The following is a 20,628-nucleotide window of genomic DNA, read 5'->3' as shown; positions in this document are numbered from 1 at the left end:
CCTCCTAAAAATTTTCATCTGGAGACAGGGTTCCCAAAGTGAGCTCCCACTGCTCCATTGCGTCCCTTCCCCACAGTGTGATTGGGATGTTAAGTACATACGGTTGGAGCGATGCTGGTCTCCCCTCTGGTCCATAGACTGTTAGTACCTCTTTGCTCCTGACAGGATACTGTGATCCTCCTATCCCACTGACTCTGACGTTAGTAGACTGAGCTGGCCAGCCATTTGGCCAGTCTTTGGAGGCAAAGATCGATATATCAGCACCTGTATCCAGTAAGCCCTCTACTTTGACTTTCTGGGGGTGCTTAGGCTGTGAAAAATAAACCAGACATGTTAGAAGTGGGCGGGAGGTTTTCACTGAGGTAGTCCAGTGGACTTCCCTCAGCGCTTCCTCCCTCTGCTCCTCGTCTGAGGATTTCACGCAGAGCAGGTCATCTGTGGAGATCATCTTTGCCACGGGGAAGCGTTCATCTAGCTGCACAGGAGGGAGATGCACAGTTAGGCATATAGCAATGTTGGTATTTGTAAGTCCTGTCAGGAGGGTGGGTACAACAATGATTCCCTTAGCCACTGCTGAGAGATGTGATATCATTAGATATGTTTTGTCAGGGTCTACTGGGGCAGATGGCCTGACTTTGGCCAATTGCTCATAGGAGCTTAGGTGTGTTGAGGGTTGAGTAACAGAGAGAATGGTCCAGTTAAGGGGAACACATTGATTTTGAACTGGAACAGGGTTTGCAAAATTAGGGGAAACACACGGAACAGGAATAGGGTCTGTTGGATTCAGGGGAATAGGATCTGCTGGAGGCTTTGGGCTTACAGGGTAACAGGGTGAGGTGTGGGGCGCAGGATTGAGCGGAGAGCAGGGGTGATTTGTGTCATCGCGCCCCCCCGGGCGCTCTGCTCCCCGTTTCCCTGATGTTCACAGGAGCAGGGGCGAAGATCAGGCAAGGATTGAAATGTGACTTTTTTCCTTGGCCCTGGGGATCTCCTGGGGGGCAAAGGTTCACCATTGAGGTTGGTTATGGACCTGCAACTAGAGGACCAGTGACGCCCTTTCCCACACCTCCGGCATAAGGTTTTAGGTAAATTTGGTTCAGGGATTAATTTAGGACAGTGCTTTTTAAAATGTCCTTTCTCCCCACACTCAAAACAATGCTGAGGCCCTGTAAAAGCAGCAGCCAATAGACGTGCCTTATGGGAATTAGAGCCTATGTTCTTACAGGCTTCTATCATTTCTAGTAAGGAGGGATTTTTTAACATTTTTAATGCTTTCTGGCAGTCCTCATTAGCTTTTTCAATAACCAATTTATTAAACAAAATTTTTTCATCCATCGCATTCCTTCCCTTGTTTTCAGCTGACGTATTTATTAATATCTTTATTACATAAAAAATTAGTTTTTTCAGCTTAGTCTGCACACAACTTTTGTACCATGATACTAGTATAGTTATATCTGGCTTTTCCTTGTGTCAGGTAGTAATAGCAATATAATCTTGTGTAAATGCAGCAAAGGCAGGGGAAAAGTACCTTATATTATCAGAGTTTATTTTCCTTTTCATAGAGGAATAAGCTGTACTGACATTTCTTTTATATGTAAAGCCACAGTAATAAAGTATACTTGTATAACAGAAGCAGTATGTCTCCTGTGAGTACAAAATGCCTAGGAATTAAACCTGTGGTGTAAATAACACTCAGAAAAGCAGTAATACATGGATCAATACGAAAAGTTCAGCCTAAGAAACCTATTGGCAGCCATGCCTTAGATATGCATGAGCAAAATTAGACTTTACAAGTATGTGTTTGGACACTAGTGGATAGAAGAACTCTGTCATTCCAAATTAAGTCTTGGTTTTCTGTGTTGGCTAGGGTTCGATGTCAGTGTCCACTGAAATTTCACTGTCTAGCAGTGGCAAAAATATTTTTAAAACATGTAAATATTGATGAATTTTTCTCCCAAAGCTTCAAAATTTGAAAATACTTAAGAGGAAGAGTAACAGAATTTCTTAAAAGGCCAATCATTGTGGTAGCCATGCTGTTAAGTGATGTAAGAAAGTGCAGCCAGCTCTTCCAGTCACTCCAGCTCAAGGCTCTCCTGCCACTGGACCACAGGAGCCCAGCCCGGTGCCTGGGGACCCAAAGCCTCTACCCAGGCTCACGGTTGTGGCTGACACTTTGCAGGCTCAGCCAGTAGCACAGCTGAGCACACCTCAGAAACTCACAATGAGGAGTCATGCAGATTGACACTGACAACATCGCTAGTGTAGACACACACAGACACACAACGCTCTCCAGGTTCACAAGTACACACACACTCGTGGATCCCTTCTGTACCTAATTCTGTTTGCCCAACATCCCTTCCTGTATCCTAAGTCCTCTTATCTGCTTCATGGGTCCCCAGCCCACCAGTTAGTGCACAGTTGATACTTGCTGGCAAACCCACAGACCTCACATACTTGTCCCTCATGCACCTCACACTTGCAATTTCCCCCTGAGCATATCTGCACGGAACCTTCGAGCACCTACCCTGGACCGAAGGACCTCTACTCACTTTTCAGTCCAACTTAAAGTTTGCTAGCAAAAACATACATACACTCCATGCACAGCAAGCCTGGGGAAGACACAGATATTTTGCCCCTGTCTCCGCAGTCACCCCAGTAGCTGGTTTCATAGGGCCCCTTCTGACTCCAGTATCTGGCACCAGTTTTCACTCACACACATGTAGGTCTCACCAGTAGCTGGCACTTAGTCCCTGCAGCACACATACACATGCAGTGAGAGAGAGTGAGAAAAGATTTGATAAAATGTAAAATGATAGGACAGACTGGCGATCAGGTGCAGGACTCAGTCAGACAAATGCACTGATTGGACCTGTTTTGTACATGACCAACCCCTTTTATAGCCCTTTCTGTCTGACTCCTCTTTGCTCCTCCCTGCATGTTCCCCATGGGTCCTTACAGCTCCACTGATTTCCCCATCTTCCCAAATCTGGGGTCCTTTTGATGTACAGTCTTGTAAGTTACAAAGTCCAAATTGATCTATCTGAAATTGTTGCCCTGTGGTTTCTCGGTAGCCCATCAATTATCATAAGGTTTGTTTCTTGTCTTTGTCTCCATGTTTACTTTGTCAGGTCTGTGTCTTTGTGTGTTTTGTTTCTGTTTTCCCCTTATTCTCCATTGGTTTGCCAGTTGTCAGGGTCATTGATCTGATAACTTCACAGGAATAAACATTCTCATACTCTCAGGTGCTGCCAAAAATTAGTGTATCTGACCAGGTTTGGACCTCATCATCCCCTTCCTTTATCATTTGTCCCTCAAATTTGTATTCCTGTATGTTCCTGTTTTTGGATTCCTCTTTTTCTTATTAACTCCTTTTACACTGAAAAACGGTCCTTAAGCAGATACCCTTAGAGGACTTGACATTCTTCTTATACGTGACCTTACTTACGGCTAGTATAATAAATTGTTCTGTGTGAAAAAAAACTCATTTAATTTTTCCAGATCAGCTTTTATTTTTTTGCATTTAAATTAGTTTCTGATCCGGTACATAAAATATTAACAAATCCAAAATTTTACACGAAATATCTTATTTCAAGAGTTTTATAATGGTATACTGTTATAATAGTATAAAAATGTGTCTGTAGGTCTTTGTGATTATTTTCTTCTCTGTAGAATACAGGTAAAATTTTCTAATGTTTACATTACCTTAAAATATTTTAATTTATTTTTTTTAACCACTAGGAAATCCTGAAAAAATTTCAGAAGCAAATGTGTATGTCCAAGTTCTCGATGTTAATGAAAATGCACCAGAATTCCCTAAATATTATGAAACATTTGTTTGTGAAAATGCCATTTCAGGACAGGTAAGCATGTAAAAATTAGCCATCAGTTTTCTCATTACAGTGAAGATTTGGTCTGAGATGTTATTGTTCTGTTTAATATTGATTATTTCAGTTCTGTGAGTACAGGCTGCATTTTGTCTATTTCCAAAATTAGTTCTGTTGATGTATTTATAGTTTGAAATTTAAATTTTAGAACACTGACATGTATTTTTCCCTCTTTAAAACAAACTCAGTATATCTTGTTTATCTCCAAAAACAGGTAATAAGAGAAGCACAGACACAAATTTCTGCAAAGAAACATATGGTACAGATCTGTTTCGTGTTAATGTCCTAGATGCAAAACCTAGGTCTAGTAATTTCAGCAAAAGCACAACATAGTCTGGAAGAACCAGGCTTAGATCAGATTCAAATCAGATTCATTGCATCCTTCAATTAGAAATCATTTATTATGAACTGAATTCACATCCTGTCTAGTTCCATGAAAATTTGAAAATGTTTAAAACATGGCCTTTGCAACACCTTCCCCAGCTGGCAGCTTAAGCTATTAAGTAGCATTAAGCATCCTTCCCTGGAGGTTTTTTTGCATTTCCTACTCTTCTGCAGGTGAATATGGTGACATCAGTCAGCTGCCCTAATCCCCAGGTACACGGCTGTCTTTCTATTTTCCTCCTGTAAAAAAAAAAAACAAAGATGTTAAAAGTTGGGGGAGAGGGATTGGTGGGTTTTTTATTTTGGTTTGGGTTTTCTTGTTTCTGTGGTTGTTTATTTATTTTTTTTTTTAAGAAAAAGGTACAAAATAAGCAACAACAACAACAACAAAAAAGGAACAATAAAAGTTATAGACAGAAAAATCTATATGTTTTCCCACGACTCTAAAGCATTATTTGGACACACAAAAAAAGACCTGTGGGATATCTTTGATGATTCCATTCAAACATTTTGCTGTATTTTGGTTTCTGAATCACAGAGCCTCTCTTTTCATGACAGTTTGGTTTACTTTGACCTTTATTAGTCTGCAATTAAATAAACCTTTTTCTGTTGCTCAAGTAATTTCTTTATAGCCTTTTGCATTTACTTTGTTTGTTCTGCATTTGGTAATTTCCCAGTCTGCTAAGACTACCTCTGGTTCAGAGGTATTTGAAGCAAGCCATTTCTTTTGGTCTTTAGGTAATTTATTGACAGATCAAAGTGCAGGCATTAAATCAACTGCACTTTATGTTCTTTGACTTCAAGACACCATGAATTAAATATGGAGGTTTTTAAAATGGATAATTGTAATTCATATTTTGGACTTGCCTGCAATATAAAAACCCTGGTGCTTTATTTCTCAAGGTTTTTAATATTCTGTAGTTGCTCACTGATAAACAGTATCTGTATGCTAACCTATCAATAGTTACTTTTCAATATCAATTAACTATACATATTAAGTGTTTTGGGAATCACTGGATAAAATGACACTGTAAAAACTAGCAGTGGTAACAATAATAATAAACTCTTTGGGCATAAAATAATTCATCTTTGACATTGTAATACATGAATGAGAGAAGAACGCGTTATTTTTCTCATTTTACATACAGGAAAAATGTTACTTTTATTTTGGGGTTCTTCTTTTTTCATTGCTATAGGCTTTTGAGAAGTACAGGCATCTTTAGCTTAGCCTGTGGAGACTGTGACAGTAATGTTAAATAATTTTCTCGTCAACAAATGATCTTAGGAAGAACAACAGGAAATTGCTGCTGAAGTGCATTATTATCACAGTCAGAGTTTATGATATTTTAGTCAGTGTTTATGGTTTATACAACATTTTTAGTTCATGTAACTTCTTCAGTGCTATTAATCTTTTTTTTTTTTAATTTTTACTCACAAAATAAAGATCCTTTATTTTCATCAGCAAGAAGGTAAAAGTTTCAAAAGTGATTTTATAGATGGCTTGGTTGTCCATTGAACAACAAAATTTACATTTCAGAAGAATCATTTTAAGCAGTTGAAAGACTTAATCAGGACATTAAATATCTTTTTATCTTAACCATATTTCTGTAATCAATTCTAAATAGCTCAGGAATCTGCTTACATGTTGAGTTGAGATCAAAGCTTGTATAGCTACACTATCACATTTCAGTTTCTAAACCAGCCATGTCTATCCATTTAGCTTGAAATAATATGCTGAGAGATGTTCTCAGAGATGTTCTGGATTTCACTTATTTCCCTGATCTGCGTTGTGTCTACTTTCAAATATATTTGCATCTCCCAGTTTATAGTGTTTCGGGGAAAGGAAGGAAAGACATGGTAAAGGGAAAGACACTGCCAAAAAAATGAAATGTCTTATTCAACCTAGACTTTATCTTGGTGCCTGTCTGATTTACTGTAAAAGATAGGTAGAGTCATGTGGCAATTAAGTTATTTTTACATTGCCTAAGGGTAGGCTGGGTTGTGATAAAGAGTATGAAATACATAATGAATAAAACTAGTTGTCGTCCTAATCATCCAAATTCAGGTACAGTTAATAGTAGCTTCAGTGTAGAGAAGAGGGCTTGTTTTGACATTTTGGATTTTCTGAAAGACTATAAAAATTCTTTGTCTGTCTTTATTGACTGAGTGCTAATCTTCAAGTCCCTGTATGGTGTTTTTGTAAGAGTTACAGATATGTTTGGCTTAACCTCCAAAAATGATTCAAACAAAAAGATTATATTTCAGTCTGTGGGACTATAATCTAAACTTGACAATAAAAATGGATGTAAAGATGACAGATAGGTGTTTTTTGGCATCATACTAAATCCATTTATCATGTTTATTAGACATTTTGAATGGATTTTTCACTATCTGTTTAATGTTGTAATTCTGTACTGTTCTATAATACAAAAGTCAACTGTATACTAACCACAACTGAAGTTTTCTTTTCCACATCGAAAAACCACTTTCATTACACTCCCAATATTAAATACATTATTTTCAAAATGAATTGAACATTAAAATTGAACATTTCAAAATGAATTGTACATTTCAACAGGAATGGAACATGTTCAAATAAATTGAACAACAATTTATTGAACATAAATTGAATATCTATAAGATAAAACAGCCTTCTATCCTATTACAACTCTAGTTATTATCAGATCAAATCAAACAATATTAATAAGGCATTCAAACTCATGATTTCTTTTTTGTTGGACCTTACGAATTCATAACTGTATATAAACATGGTAAATGATGACCATAATATGCTCATCAATATTTTTTTATATTTGCTATTTATGACTGTGTAGAGTAGCTATAAACCTTTGAACTTCAGAGGAAATATTCTATACAAATAGTCAGTGGACCAAATCTGTCCCAAAGGTAACACTGGAGACATCTCAGCAAGAATGAATCTGACCCTAAAAGCTTAATTTCCAAGGCATTAATAACTTAACTCAGCTGGAAGATGCAGTTTGAAACTTTGATGTAGACTATAGCAAAAACCTTAAATGTAGGAAACCTGACCTTCCAGAATGTACCTATTTATGTGCATGGTAATTTCAGCCCTTTTGTGAATGTTGGTCTTTCTTCATATCATGCAGGAAACCCATTTCAGCTCAAGATAAGCTACATGGAGCATACCTACATTCTGAATTAATGCTGTCATCTCTAATGCGTATTTATTCTGGTAGTTCTGAGTTCCTGTAATTTGGGGATCATGTATGAAGTGACTTTGATATTGCAGCTTGCTTAGCAATTTTTATTAGATCCAAAGAAATGACTAAGTATGCAGAGCACTTTGAGCTAGAGATGAGAAAAGAACCAAATTTATTTACTCAGTACTTAGCACATAATAAAATAATAATCAGCTACAGTGAAAGTGAAAAGTACTCATTTGATATTACTTCTCTACATAATGAAATGACAGAAGAAAAAAAGAGAAAATCTTTAAACAACTTCTAGGAGTAAATGATTAATGTTAAAAACGAGCAGTTTGCTAAAACAGATCCAATCCAATAAACCAGGAGGAAAATTATTTTTGATAGCAGAGAAGTGAAAGTGATAGGTTTGTAAGACAATGTTTACTATTTCACATTGCATGCTCTCTTCATCATTTACAAAAAGCATCTGAGCAGTGAAGACAGGAAAATAAAAATTTTAAAAAAATAGCAATGAATGCATCCCTCAGAGTGTAAAAACATGAAGAAGCTGTGAAAGCAACATCTATTATAGCAGACTTTTACTCTAAGCTGCACCTGCAGATGCACCAAACGTAACTTGTGACATTTTGAAACAGTAGGCAAAGTGGCACATGGAAAATTCCTTTTTCTCTTTTATATGGATCATGATTCGTCAACATTATCTCTTAGCAAATGGAACAGCTGGGACAAGTTTATCAGCATATACAAGCAAACATAAAAAAGCACCTCAGTGTTATGGCATGAGTTTTGTAATTGTTAATTCTATGATGGTAAGTACATCATTTTATTCATAGCTGAGCAGAAACCTTTACAGTAGAGCCAGAGAAATCAGATCAATACTGTGCCAATTTGCTTTTCAAAACAGAAGCAGTCAACAGGAGAACATTGGTCTTGAGGTGGAAGGCGTACCTGGAACATGAAGTGTTGACCACAGTAATGAACATTTTAATCTTTTACCTGCACTAAAATCTGATGGTCAGCAAACATTGTTAAGCAATAATAAAAATCTTACTACTTATAAGATCTCTGCCAATTTGAACAAAATCAGGTCTTGACTCCCAAAAAAGATAAGTGGTTAGATTTGTTACATAGTGTAAACCACAGCAGAGCTCCTACTGAAGGATGCTGTTGGAAAACAAAACAAAAAAAATGAAGTAGAGAGAGGTGGCAAATATGTTCCTACTTCCTTCAGAGCCTCAATGGGATTGGCAAGACTAGGGTTGAGTGTAGAAGAATACACAAAGGACTCAAAATTCTACACTCAGAGTACCTAACATCAAAATTAACAGTACTGATTGTTGTTCAGATGGACGATCTACACCTTAAGTTGAACTTGGTTGAGAGAAAACCTGTAGAAGCAGTAAGGGCTGTAACAGAGAAGATTTGTCATTCCTTCAGGAAGTCCCCACAAATTCAATTCAGTGAGACCTCTTGGGGTTGAGGAAATAAATTTTTAATGAATTTTCATCAAGATTATTTGTCAGTTAACTACTCCATAACCTACAATTTTTTCTTTACAAGACAAACAATCTTCTAAAAGGGTTTTCTGAAAATTTCTTCTGTGCAAAATAATGATCAATGGGAGATCAGAGCTCTTACTGATATCTTAGACTCTCTCATGATAATAATTATTAGATGAATATACCCACTACTCAATTGGATGAGGAAGTTGAGTACAGCAGGCCACATCTTTTTGTGACCTTAGATCAAAGGAGACTCTGCTGTTCCCAGATGTGATCTTAGTGTGTTTGCAAAGAAATTGTAAATGAGGCACACCCACAATGAACTTAAATCAGTTTTTCAACAAGAATCAAGTAAATTAATCCCTGCTTTAAATAAATATCCATTTTAAATTGACTGCTGGATTATTAAAGCTTCTAGATTAATGAGACTTGAAATTAGAAATTTTAAAGCAATTAAATTTCAACCTAGTCAATACAACTGATATAACCTTGCAGAAGCAACATATCATTCACTATACTTTCTTTGTTTACACACTAAAATGGAAAGTTTGTAAGCCTAGACACACAAGCAATAACTGCAGTTTTTGAGTTTGTGATGCCAATTTCCCCAGTAAAAGGCTACAATTTCCTGTGTTAGGTGTAAAAAAATCTAGAAAACTAGGGAAAAAAAGGAGCAGTTTCCTTCTCTCTGAGTGTTTTTTTCTTCGGAGTCAGCAAAATCAGAGTTACCTATTGCTTTCTATATATTTTATAGACCAATCTGGGTTTTGCTGAATCTTAATGGAAGTGATACAACAAGAAGTAAACAAAAAGGATTTACCCCGTCCTTGTGTTCCAGATTTTCCCCTGCTGCCAAGGTGAATCCTTAAAGGCGTATGAATACGGATAGAATAACCATAAGAATCTCAGGTTTGTGTAGAACAAGTCAGCACAGATCAAAGCAAAGGAAGGTGGCTTGTTTTTTTTTAAGCTAGCCACATACTCCTCAGAATGTAATGGATTAAATCAGATATAGGCCCTATAAATTTATACGGTCATATACATTCTGTATGTAAAATATGGAAGTCAATAATGAAATAGCAAAACAGTATCTAATTTACAACTGCAATATTTTTATGATTTTCAAACATGATAGGCTCCTAAAAATGTACTTTCTAAAAACATTGCTAATACCTGGCTGAATAGAATGAATACTGGAAGTATAAATGTCTAATTTGGCTTTTTTATTATGTAGTTAGGTAATTCTAGTCTACCAATTAACTAAACTAAAATCAAACCAAACCAAACCAAACCAAACCAAATTAGATGAGGCTACAAGGCTAGGATGTCTTTGCAGATTACTATATCACTCTGCATATTTAGTATACCTTAATAGAACCCTGAACTATAAGGACAGACGTAAAGCCATAACAAGATTTTTCTCACCTGCGACCATAAACATGTTACCAGCAAATTGTCAAGTAAGGCCAGCATGGTGTTTTTTTAGTTTTTTGAGGCATATGGCAGAATATTATAATGAAAATGTTTCAGTCTTATGGTTTAGACTATATATATACTTTGGCACTCTATTGCTGTTCATATTGAGAATATTCTGGGAACTGTATGTCCTTGTAAAAATGATGCTTGTGGTAACCAAGGTAATGTTAGTGGTCAGTTACTGCTCCTCACTGATTTCTTGACCTGTATGTCTATATCTGTATTTGCATCACCTAAGTGATTTTGTTAGTTCTGAGGAAATAAAAAAAAAATCTTAATAGTCTTCATCCTTTGTACACTATGATAACACTGAAGAGTTACTCTTCTCATTAATGGAAATAAAAAAAATAAATCTCAAGCATCCTCGCTTGTCCATAGTGTGAAAATATAGATTTAAAATAAATTTCCCATATAAAAAGGGAACAATGTTAAGAATACAAAGCTTCTGGGGTGTAAACCACCTTTTGCTCTCTGCTTTGATGATTGCATCAAACTTAGCTTGCTTGAAAAGAAAAAGAATGTGTGCTGAAGTCTTAGATTTTTTACTAAAAAAAGGTTTAATCAGGAGAGTTTTCAAAGGCACAGATGGAAAGATGCAGTAGTCATTTCCATTGACTTACTGTTTTGCTTTTAGAGCCTACAGGTGCTTTCTGGTTTGAGGAAAGTTGAGGTCTCAAGTCTCTTGTGTACAAATATCTACAAGGCTTGATATGACTGATAAAATAGAGCAAAAGTTCAAATTTTTTTTGAAAATTGGTGGGCTTGCATCAGTTTGCTTTCCTCCTGATCAGTAGGGTTGCTCGCTATTATATGCTGAACATTAAATATTTACTGATAAAAGTAATAAATATAAGTTCTTTTTTAAACAGAAATATTGCTAATTATGTTAACTGTGTACTTGCTAATTTACAGACATGAAAGATATTCTTTTGAATGCTGTTTAGTTTTATCTTGCAATGACTATCTGATTTGACATATTTCTAAATGAAGAGTATTTTGCTTTCTTGAGAAAAAGCAGTCAAAAATTTCCGTAATCAATTGTATTATACAGAATCAATAATTCAGCACATGAACTTGTCAACAAATCTCACTTACTGAAACTTCAATACATCAATTGAATAGTGTCAATATGTTTGTGGCTTGGAAGAAAATGGGTTTTGTATAGCAGGATTTCTTCAAATGTAGAATGATACACTCTTTACCTTGAGGGAAAAAAAACCCAAACAACCCACTATATGTGATTATTTGTTTCATTTGTAGAGACTGCACTTTCTTCTGGTCATTTGATCTAGAAAATCTTTTACATTTTCTCAAGATTTTGATGCCTGCCTGTCTCAAGTAGATGAAAAATTAAAGTAGAGTATTTGCAGAATATAAGTCTCAATAAGCTTATTTGGGTATGTGGTGAATACTTACATAACAGGCACTCAATACAGATTCACAGATCACATCTTCAGCATCAATAGTTTTGCATGCCTGGTATATCCTTTTATTGTTTTAAAGGACAAGAAAATTCTTTTATTCTTAAACAAATCTGTTTTTCTGTCTTTCCAGCTAATTAAAACTGTAAGTGCAGTGGATCAAGATGATTCAGCAGAAGGCCACCATTTTTCCTTCTCGTTGGCTCCAGAGGCCGCAAACACCTCATATTTTACTGTCAAAGACAATCAAGGTAGTGTCATTCATGGAGGTCTTTAAGAGATTCCTAATGGAAGCTGCATGCTTCTAGTGGTCCTCAATTTTGTAAAACTTTTCACTTAAATAGAAATTGTTATTATAAGATATGAACTTGTCTTGATAACAATAATAATTTGATACTATCAAAGAGTTTATTTTCCTTCTCAAATGGATAACATAAACAGGAAAAGACAGTTTTATTTCTAGGAAAGAAAAACTGTTGAGATGAAAAAATACAGTGGTACTCTTCAAAACTTTTTTTCTTAATGTAGAATATCGTAGACAATTACAGCTTTCTTGTTAAAATTATTTGTCACAGGAATAATATCACCAGAAAGAAAAGAATGATATTAATAAGTGTTACTTCATGACTTCAACAAAATTAAACAGATAACAAGGAATGCATTCTTATTTTATAATATACTTTAAATTGCTTTTATAACATGATGACACCACACGATGTCTTTATGTATTTTATTGTTATTCAGAACTAATTTAGTTGAGACTCATATTAAAAGAGTGATATTGAGAAATAGCAAGTAAAAACAGTCTGCAGTGAAATTATAGGTGAAATATCTGATGGAATTTTAGAGAAGATGACTATTTAGAGTCAGTCTACTAAGACTATAAAAAAGGCTTCTTCAGATTCAACTAAAGTACATATTGTTCTTATTGACTTTGTTAATTATTTGAATGTTCTGGCTAAGGGAATAAATCAATGGAAATAAGTTTTGGAAAGTTCTGGCTGCTAAACAGCAAACTACTTCTCTCAATGATCTTCAAAGTTAGTCAATGTATCAACAAGCCTTTCAATTCCCATCTCTATTAACTTCTTATTCCCTGACAGGAAAAGATAACTTGTTACATTAAGGTCAAATTGTGTACAAAGCCGTGAGCCTTTCTCACCTTTGGTCACTACCCAAAACCCAAGCAGACCCTCACATCAGGCAACATATTCAGTTCCTTTTGGTAGCTACTAATGGGGAAAAAAAAGAAAACAAAAAAGATGCAATCAGCTCTCAATCTATCCCTTTCTGTTGCGTTCCACAGAAATGGCTGAGTGAATTGTGATAATCCTAAGGAAGAGCAAAAGTGACTACATGTCTGCAGCATTTTATCTCAGAGTTGCTTTCTGAACTATGACAGAAACCTAGAACAACTTAAATGTGAGGGACTTAACTTCAGTAGACTGTTTGGATAGATGTATTAGACAGGTAATGGTGGAAACATGGTGTTTTGGGTTTTTTTTGTTTGATTTGTGGGGGGGGTTCTATGTATATGTATGAACACACAATAGTTCACTCTGTCAGGACAAAAAGTCTGACATGGAAATATTTATTTTTTTTTTATTTTATTTTCATTACATATAGATGTAGACAGGAGTATTTTGTTCTGGTACAAGCTATGTTTCATATTTGAATTAATTGATATGCAGCAGGAGCTGAAATTAAGCTGCTTACTGTGTTTTGTACAGAACATATTTCTATATACTAATGGTTAAATACAAAGCAAAGTCAAAGCCTTTAAAACTTTCTTGCTATTTTAGATAATATGGATCCAGCTAGCTCCAGTTTTTGAGCTAGGAAAAGAATTAAAAGACTACTTTAGTGGACTTTTTTCTCACTTTCGTCTCTTTTGCTTGCCACTTGTTTTCACAATGTGCTACTAGACATGTTTGTTTAACCCCTTTGATTGGTAAACTGTCTGTATGTTATCTGTTAACTGCTGACTTAGTAGCAGCTGGTTACATGAAACCATTTTCAGAACCAATTAATTAATCTGAGCAGGCATCAGATACTGAAAATGGTGCAAATTTCTTTAGCTCCCAACATTAAAAACAGAGCTCCTAGGACAAATTTTATTATTGCCAATGGAATGTACATGTCAAAAATAAATGCAATTTATTTGCGATTGACAAAACGCTCACCAAATATCAGTGCCTGGTTTTAGATGTTTAAGTTTCTTAATATGCATCTTTGCACAGTACCATTGGTTTTAAATAGGTCAGATTCCACTGGAATATTACTGTTGTTGTTAGAAAACATAAATGCACATCATCATCATTATTTATCTTCTAGATAACACAGCTGGAATTTTCACAAGCAAAAGTGGCTTCAGGAGGCAAGAGCAGGTTTTTTTCTACTTGCCAATCTTAATTCAGGATAATGGGACCCCACGGCTGACAAGCACAAATACTCTCACTGTCACTGTCTGCAACTGTGACACTGAAGTAAACACCTTCTATTGTCGATACGGAGCTTTCTTGTATTCCTTGGGTCTCAGCACGGAAGCTTTAGTTGCTGCTTTGGCTTGCATACTAATACTCCTAGGTAAGTACAAATAAGAGAAATTACTTTGTTTTCTTTTACAGAGGGGTTAGTTAAGTGACAAAAGCAGAACCTTGACTGGAAGGCTGCAAGTACTGGGCCGTTGGGAAAAATTGAAATAAGGCAAATGTTTAATTTCTTTTCTTCTTCCCCTCTCCATTTTTCAGTAAAATTTGAATTCTAGCACTATTTCCTAAAATTTAGGTGTAGTCGAGTCATGGACATTCTTACCCCTAAAGCATTCCAATAGTAAAGATTTCAGAGCCCAAAGTCTGTATGGAGCCCCGATAAAGCTGAAGACAGCATTACATAAAAAAATTGGCTAGTGTAAGGATATATTAAGAGGAGCAGCACTGCACGCATTCTGCCTTAGGAATGATCAATGAAGAGCTGAGGTCAATAATAAAGAATAAAAGAAAAAGAGAATGACGTTCTCAGAAAGCAAATCCAGGCACAAATAGGGAGTTTCTCTGTCAATGAATAAGGTTACATCTCCAGACAACATTTTCTCCAGATGCTGGACATCTCTTTTTCCTATCAGGAGACATTGACTCAACCTCCATTACATTTGGGAGCTTGTGGATGAGAAAAGTGGGTTTGAGAGTGTTTCAAATGCACAGTTTGGATAAGTTTGGATAGACATATTGGACAGGTAATGGCAGAAACATGGTCAGTTTTTGTTTTGTTTTGTTTTCCTATGTATAGGTATGCACACATGCAGTAATTCGTCCTACCATGACAAAAAAGTCCGACATGTAAATATTTATATAGAGTTGTGCTAGCACCTCTGCAAAAGGTCCTGCACAGCTGGCAAATGACGCTCAAAACCAGACCGACAGCCTGTTCCCGCACTGAATGAGGCTATGGCTGCTGCAAGACATATCAGAGTGACAGCACTCGGGCAAAGACCTGCTTCACCTGATGAAGCGCACACCTGTCACTTCAACAGTGCATTTGTCTTTTTTAGCAAAAGGATATTCCTGCAGCGTTCCATGAGTGATTTGATGACACTGACACGTTATAACAGCAAGCACAGTGCACTAATCTTTCGCTAAAGGTTAAACATCCATCCTGAAACTCTGAACCTGTTTGAGTTAGTGAGGGTAAGGTGTAGTAGATTTTGAGACTAGGACATAAGAGGTAGAGACAGGTAGGTTTTTTTTTTTCCAAGGTAAAACGATTAACCTTAGATCTTGGTCAGTAACAGTGGTCATGGACCTCAATACCAAATTCAAGCTAATGTGAATAAACCAACACAGGAAGAATTTAAGTCTCTGTTGCCTGTGTAATATGCATATGCATATGCCATATAACAGTATGTTTCATAAAAGACCATATAAAAAAATACCACAAAACAATTGATAGGTTACAAACTTATAAATTGTGCAAACCAAGCATAAATTGATTTTCAATAATATTCGAAAAAAAATTAATTAGAAACAAAACAAGAAAACTGCAGCATAATATCAAGCTGCACAAATGTAATGTCCAGAAAGAAAGAAGCAATAATAACAGAAATTACATTGCCTTAAGAAACAAACACATTCAGTAAAACTTATTCTCTCATTGTGTTTGTTAATGAGAATAAATATAATAATATCAATATTTTATTTTTTTATATCACTGAAAGAAATACACACAACTATACAGTAAAAACTTTTTTTTACATATAAAGTATGTCTAAGTAAAGAAGGTTTTTTCTATGTTCATTATGTAGTCTGACATCTACTAGTCTATAAATAACAGTATATAATATATTTATCATCATTAACTGCAACAAAGCTGAGACCTGAAAATGAAGGCTTGCAGCTCTATACTGATGTGTTTTGATCTTCTATAGTAGCAACAGAAGACAGAAAAGACAAGTTAATGGAATTAATTCTACATTCTGTCCACAAGGTTATTGCTTATTTTCCTTAACATATGGAATAGAAACCCACTCTAATAATTTCCTGTTGTACCTTTCACCTCCTGACTGAATATCTTGGTGAAAAGCCATTGAAATTTCTCCTGAAATAGAAGCTCATAATTTAGTCCCACACTAAAATGAGTTGTCAAGAAGCAGCACACGCACTTGTTGGCTATAACCCGGCACCTTCGTACGGCTTTGAACTCTCAAGATCTGGTGACACACAGGAAACCACAGAAGAAAAGCAACCTACCAAAAAATACATTTGGTTTTATTTATCCATATTTAGGCATTGAATAGATAGGGGAAGGGTGAAAACTATGGAAGGGAACCTCATAACTTTTATGTCTAAATGGGAGTACTCTCAACTAGACACCAGCCATTTCTTGACTCCATAACAAAGTCCAAGGATGCACTAGTTCCCCTACATCCATCTCCTAGTTTCCAACAGAGAACACAGGAACAGGCTTACCTGCTCTTCCAGAGTCACCTTATTTAAATCTCAGGTTAGATCTGCCTTAGGCCTTTCAGTCAGTTTAAGTTTACAAGCAGGTCAGTGTTCATTTCAAGTTTTATTTGGTTGTTGCAGGATATCTGAACTTTGTGTTATCCACTTAAGGGACTAAGGATCAGGCAAACTGTATCATTGCATTATCCAGGCCATCAGCAGAATTGTTCATCAGGGTTTTCTTGATTGTTTGAGAGAGGTCTTCTATTCAGGTGGAATAAGCACATGGTGCCTATGTATATCACAAAAATCAAAGCAGGGGTATAGATAAAGATATTAGGCCAAAAGGAAAACAAATTACCACACTCTTTACAGACACAAATATTTTATATTAATTAAATATAAATAAATGAATTTATGTTTGTGATTATTTAAAATGAAATAATTAATTGTTCTATTCATTATAGGTTTGCCACTTATCTCTGAAAAATAATTTTCCTTTATGATGTGTACCATTAGAAGAGTTCATCATGCAAATGGTTTGGAAAGTTAAAGCCATCTAGGTTTTGTAAATATATCATGACAATCATGTTTGCAGTGCTTTCAAATTTGGTGTTGGTATCTTCCAACCAAGTGAAATAGTTTACTGGAAATAGGTAGAAATAAAGAACTACTTCAGTTTCATCATATTCTTAAGTAAAATCCTGTAATTGTTGGCAGTTGTATCATTTCATGCCCTGAGGAAAAAAATACAGTCCACAAACTACTTACTTATTAAATAGAACTTCAACTGATTTCAGTTAAAAACTAAAATCATTAATCTCTTGAAAGTCATAGACTAATTCAAAGGGATCATTCAGTTAAAAATCAAATTAGATAGGATTAAAAAATAATGTTTTAAAATCAAATTTAAAAAACTTTCACATATGAAAGAAATGAGATCATCTCATTCATAGAGTTTGACAATAAAATGACACAATTTAGTGAGAGTCTGCAAATCAGTATAACAGAAATAGTTAGACTGCATTCTACATAGTCTGTGGAACTGAATGATTCAACTAGATGAGGAGGATATCTTACTCACTGTCTCATTTTTCATTTGATCTTCCCGGGCCTTTGATCAGAGAGACAGTGAGAGATTAAGAATTTAAATTCTGAATATGAAATGGATATATTACGTAATAAAAAAGCAGTTTCAAAAAGCATAACCTGTGTTTCCATTAGTTGCAAACTTGCATCTGTGAAAAGAACTGCTCCATTTCATTCAACTATTTTATAAATCCCTTTGTAATCATTTTCCCAACATACCTATTGCTCATCTCAAAACCATAAGATCCATAAAAATTACAGCTCTATAAATTTACTAGGGGAGCTTCACTTTACAACAGCACTGATATTAAGAAAAGTTATCATTTAAGTCTTTCCAAGCATATTTAAATTCTCTGGTTCTGTTTATCTATTTAATTTTTCCTTTTGCTGTTCTCTCCTTTTTTTTTTTTTGGTCAGTGTTCTTTTTGGCAGTAGTAACCATAAGGCAGCAGAAAAAGAAGTCTCCCTTTTCAGAGAAGATGGAAGAATTCAGAGAGAACATTGTCAGCTATGATGATGAAGGAGGTGGCGAGGAGGACACAGAAGCCTTTGATATTTCAGCATTGAGGACACGGACTGTCATGCGAACGCACAAACCTCGGAGGAAGGTCACATCAGAAATCCACAGCCTCTACAGACAGTCCCTGCAGGTTGGCCCCGACAGTGCAATCTTCAGGCAATTCATTTCAGAAAAACTTGAAGAAGCAAATACAGATCCTACTGTTCCTCCATATGACTCACTTCAGACCTATGCATTTGAGGGGACTGGATCCTTGGCAGGATCCCTCAGCTCGTTAGGTTCAAACATGTCAGATGCGGATCAGAGTTATGACTTCCTTGCAGACTGGGGACCTCACTTTAAACAGCTCGCAGGCATGTACACCTCCCATAGAAGTGTGGGGGATTAGGTACCCTTTGGTTGGTTCTTTTATTTTCCTAAATCTCAGCTGTGGATTTTTAAAAAGGAGATCATTCCCCATTTAAGCATGACAAATAAGAGCCAAAGGGTTTTAGTACAGAAAGTCTTGGATGCAGAAATCTCTTGAAAAATCACACCAGGGGTGTCATGAAGTGAGGAGATGGAGCCTGCTGTTTGAAAACCTTGTGGTTATTTAAGTGCTTGAATGCAAACTGTGCTGCTTTGGATATCTAGGTCTTCTCCCGCATACTGAAAACAAAAGGAGGAGTAGAAGCCATAAATGGATGCTGCAAACATTCTGTCATCCATAAGCTTTAAATTGTTTCCAAAGTTAAGACAGACTTTTACTGTTGCAGTTGAATACATTCATTAACCAAAGTTAAACATGCATATTTGTATAATGCTTCATTATAGAAATATACTTGTGTGAAAAGGTAGACCCTAGATATTCTAATACAGTTGTCAGAAGTGCTCACAGAATCATCTATTTATTGCTCTTAAGATGATAAAACTAAAACAAACGTCTTTTCCTATCAGTATAAAAATAAAGACCTATTACAACATCAGCAAGTATTTGCTGCCATTTTAGTTTTTAATAAAACTGTTGGAAGATGTGTAAACTGATACTTAATTTAGTAAATAAGATAGAAAAAGGAATCAATATTTAACTTAAATACTGCGATCGACCACATATTATATATTACTGTACTTAGAATAAATGCTGTTCAAATAGAGGCATTTTTCCTTTTATTAAGAGTTTAAAGGATGAACTGATTTACCAGCAGATTTATTTTTTTATTATAGAATATAAAATTAGCTGCAGTAGTCAGTTTTATTATAACAATATTAAGAATCTTTAAAATGCTAAACTGATGGTTATAAAATTTTATGTATGACATTAGATAATAAGATAATAAAAGTGCTTTAATGTTAATCCACTTTGAAAATGATCCTGAATCATTCTGTGAGTCTCAAGTAAGATTTCAAAATTAAATTCCCACTGTGTTTTTTCCAAACATTCCATAATGAATATAAAGCTGTCACAGAATATATCTTTACTCTTATTTTTACCACTACCCAGCAGCAATTTTGGAACTGAGGTCATCAAAAGTTTTCAAAATGGTCTGTCTAGAGAAAGCAACCCATCTGTTTTTTATTTACCTCTCATTCGTCAGGTACTCATTTTACAGAAGTTACAACATGTAATCAACTGATTCAATCAGCTAAAGGCTGGCATCAGGATGAAGAAAATTATGTAACATATTTCTTTCTGCTTTCCGTTTTTTGTTGTTTTTAAGTAAGATTTTAGGTAAGTTCAACTGAATTACGGAGAGCCGTGAAAGTTTATACAAGGAATAAACAAATGAACAAATCTCAAACAAACAAACAAACAAACAAAGGTGTGCAACATACAAACAAAGGTGTGCAACATACAAACTCTGCAATGTTTCCTACAGTTGCTCATCACTGAAGAAAACCAAGGCATGTAGGCTTAGTGGAAAGGTGCCACTGCAGTTTAAATTCCTGGTAGCTAAAAATAAAACATGTGGAGGAGTTTGAAAATCAGGAGAGATTTCCAGTGTGAGGTCTGGTAAGGACAGAAACATTATTCATTATATTCACAGCTAGAAAAATATGGAATGGGGAGTGGGGGGTAGAGTGGCCATCCAACCAGGTGCGGATGAAGCAGCACCTGCTTCATAAAAAAAAATATGGTTCTTTCCAGTCTCATGCTGGGATGTCAATATGGATAAACAGCTACAAAACAGCTTTAAAAGCTTCACAAGTAAAAATACTGTATTAATGGCTCTAACCTTTTACTCCA

General features: G+C 35.5%; 1 protein-coding gene across 7 annotated transcripts in view; it reads left to right on the top strand.

Moving 5' to 3' along the window:
• LOC116798261 (cadherin-19-like) overlaps positions 1–20,143 on the top strand; it is a 120,092-nt gene extending 99,949 nt beyond the window's left edge. For 4 of the 7 annotated variants that reach the window (XM_032710534.1, XM_032710543.1, XM_032710561.1 and 1 more), the window contains 4 exons: positions 3,739–3,860; positions 11,989–12,106; positions 14,190–14,441; positions 18,302–18,792. In XM_032710534.1, the coding sequence (XP_032566425.1) occupies positions 3,739–3,860; positions 11,989–12,106; positions 14,190–14,441; positions 18,302–18,792 (983 nt within the window). Of the gene's footprint in view, positions 1–3,738; positions 3,861–11,988; positions 12,107–13,161; positions 13,326–14,189; positions 14,442–18,301 lie in introns of those variants that run through there. The other 3 variants (XM_032710569.1, XM_032710579.1, XR_004360868.1) reach the window with 2 other exon arrangements.
• Positions 20,144–20,628: the final 485 nt, after the last annotated feature.

This window comes from Chiroxiphia lanceolata, chromosome 1 (genome assembly GCF_009829145.1).
Source record: "Chiroxiphia lanceolata isolate bChiLan1 chromosome 1, bChiLan1.pri, whole genome shotgun sequence".
Lineage (NCBI taxonomy): Eukaryota > Metazoa > Chordata > Aves > Passeriformes > Pipridae > Chiroxiphia > Chiroxiphia lanceolata.
This window is presented reverse-complemented; position numbering and strand designations above follow the sequence as displayed.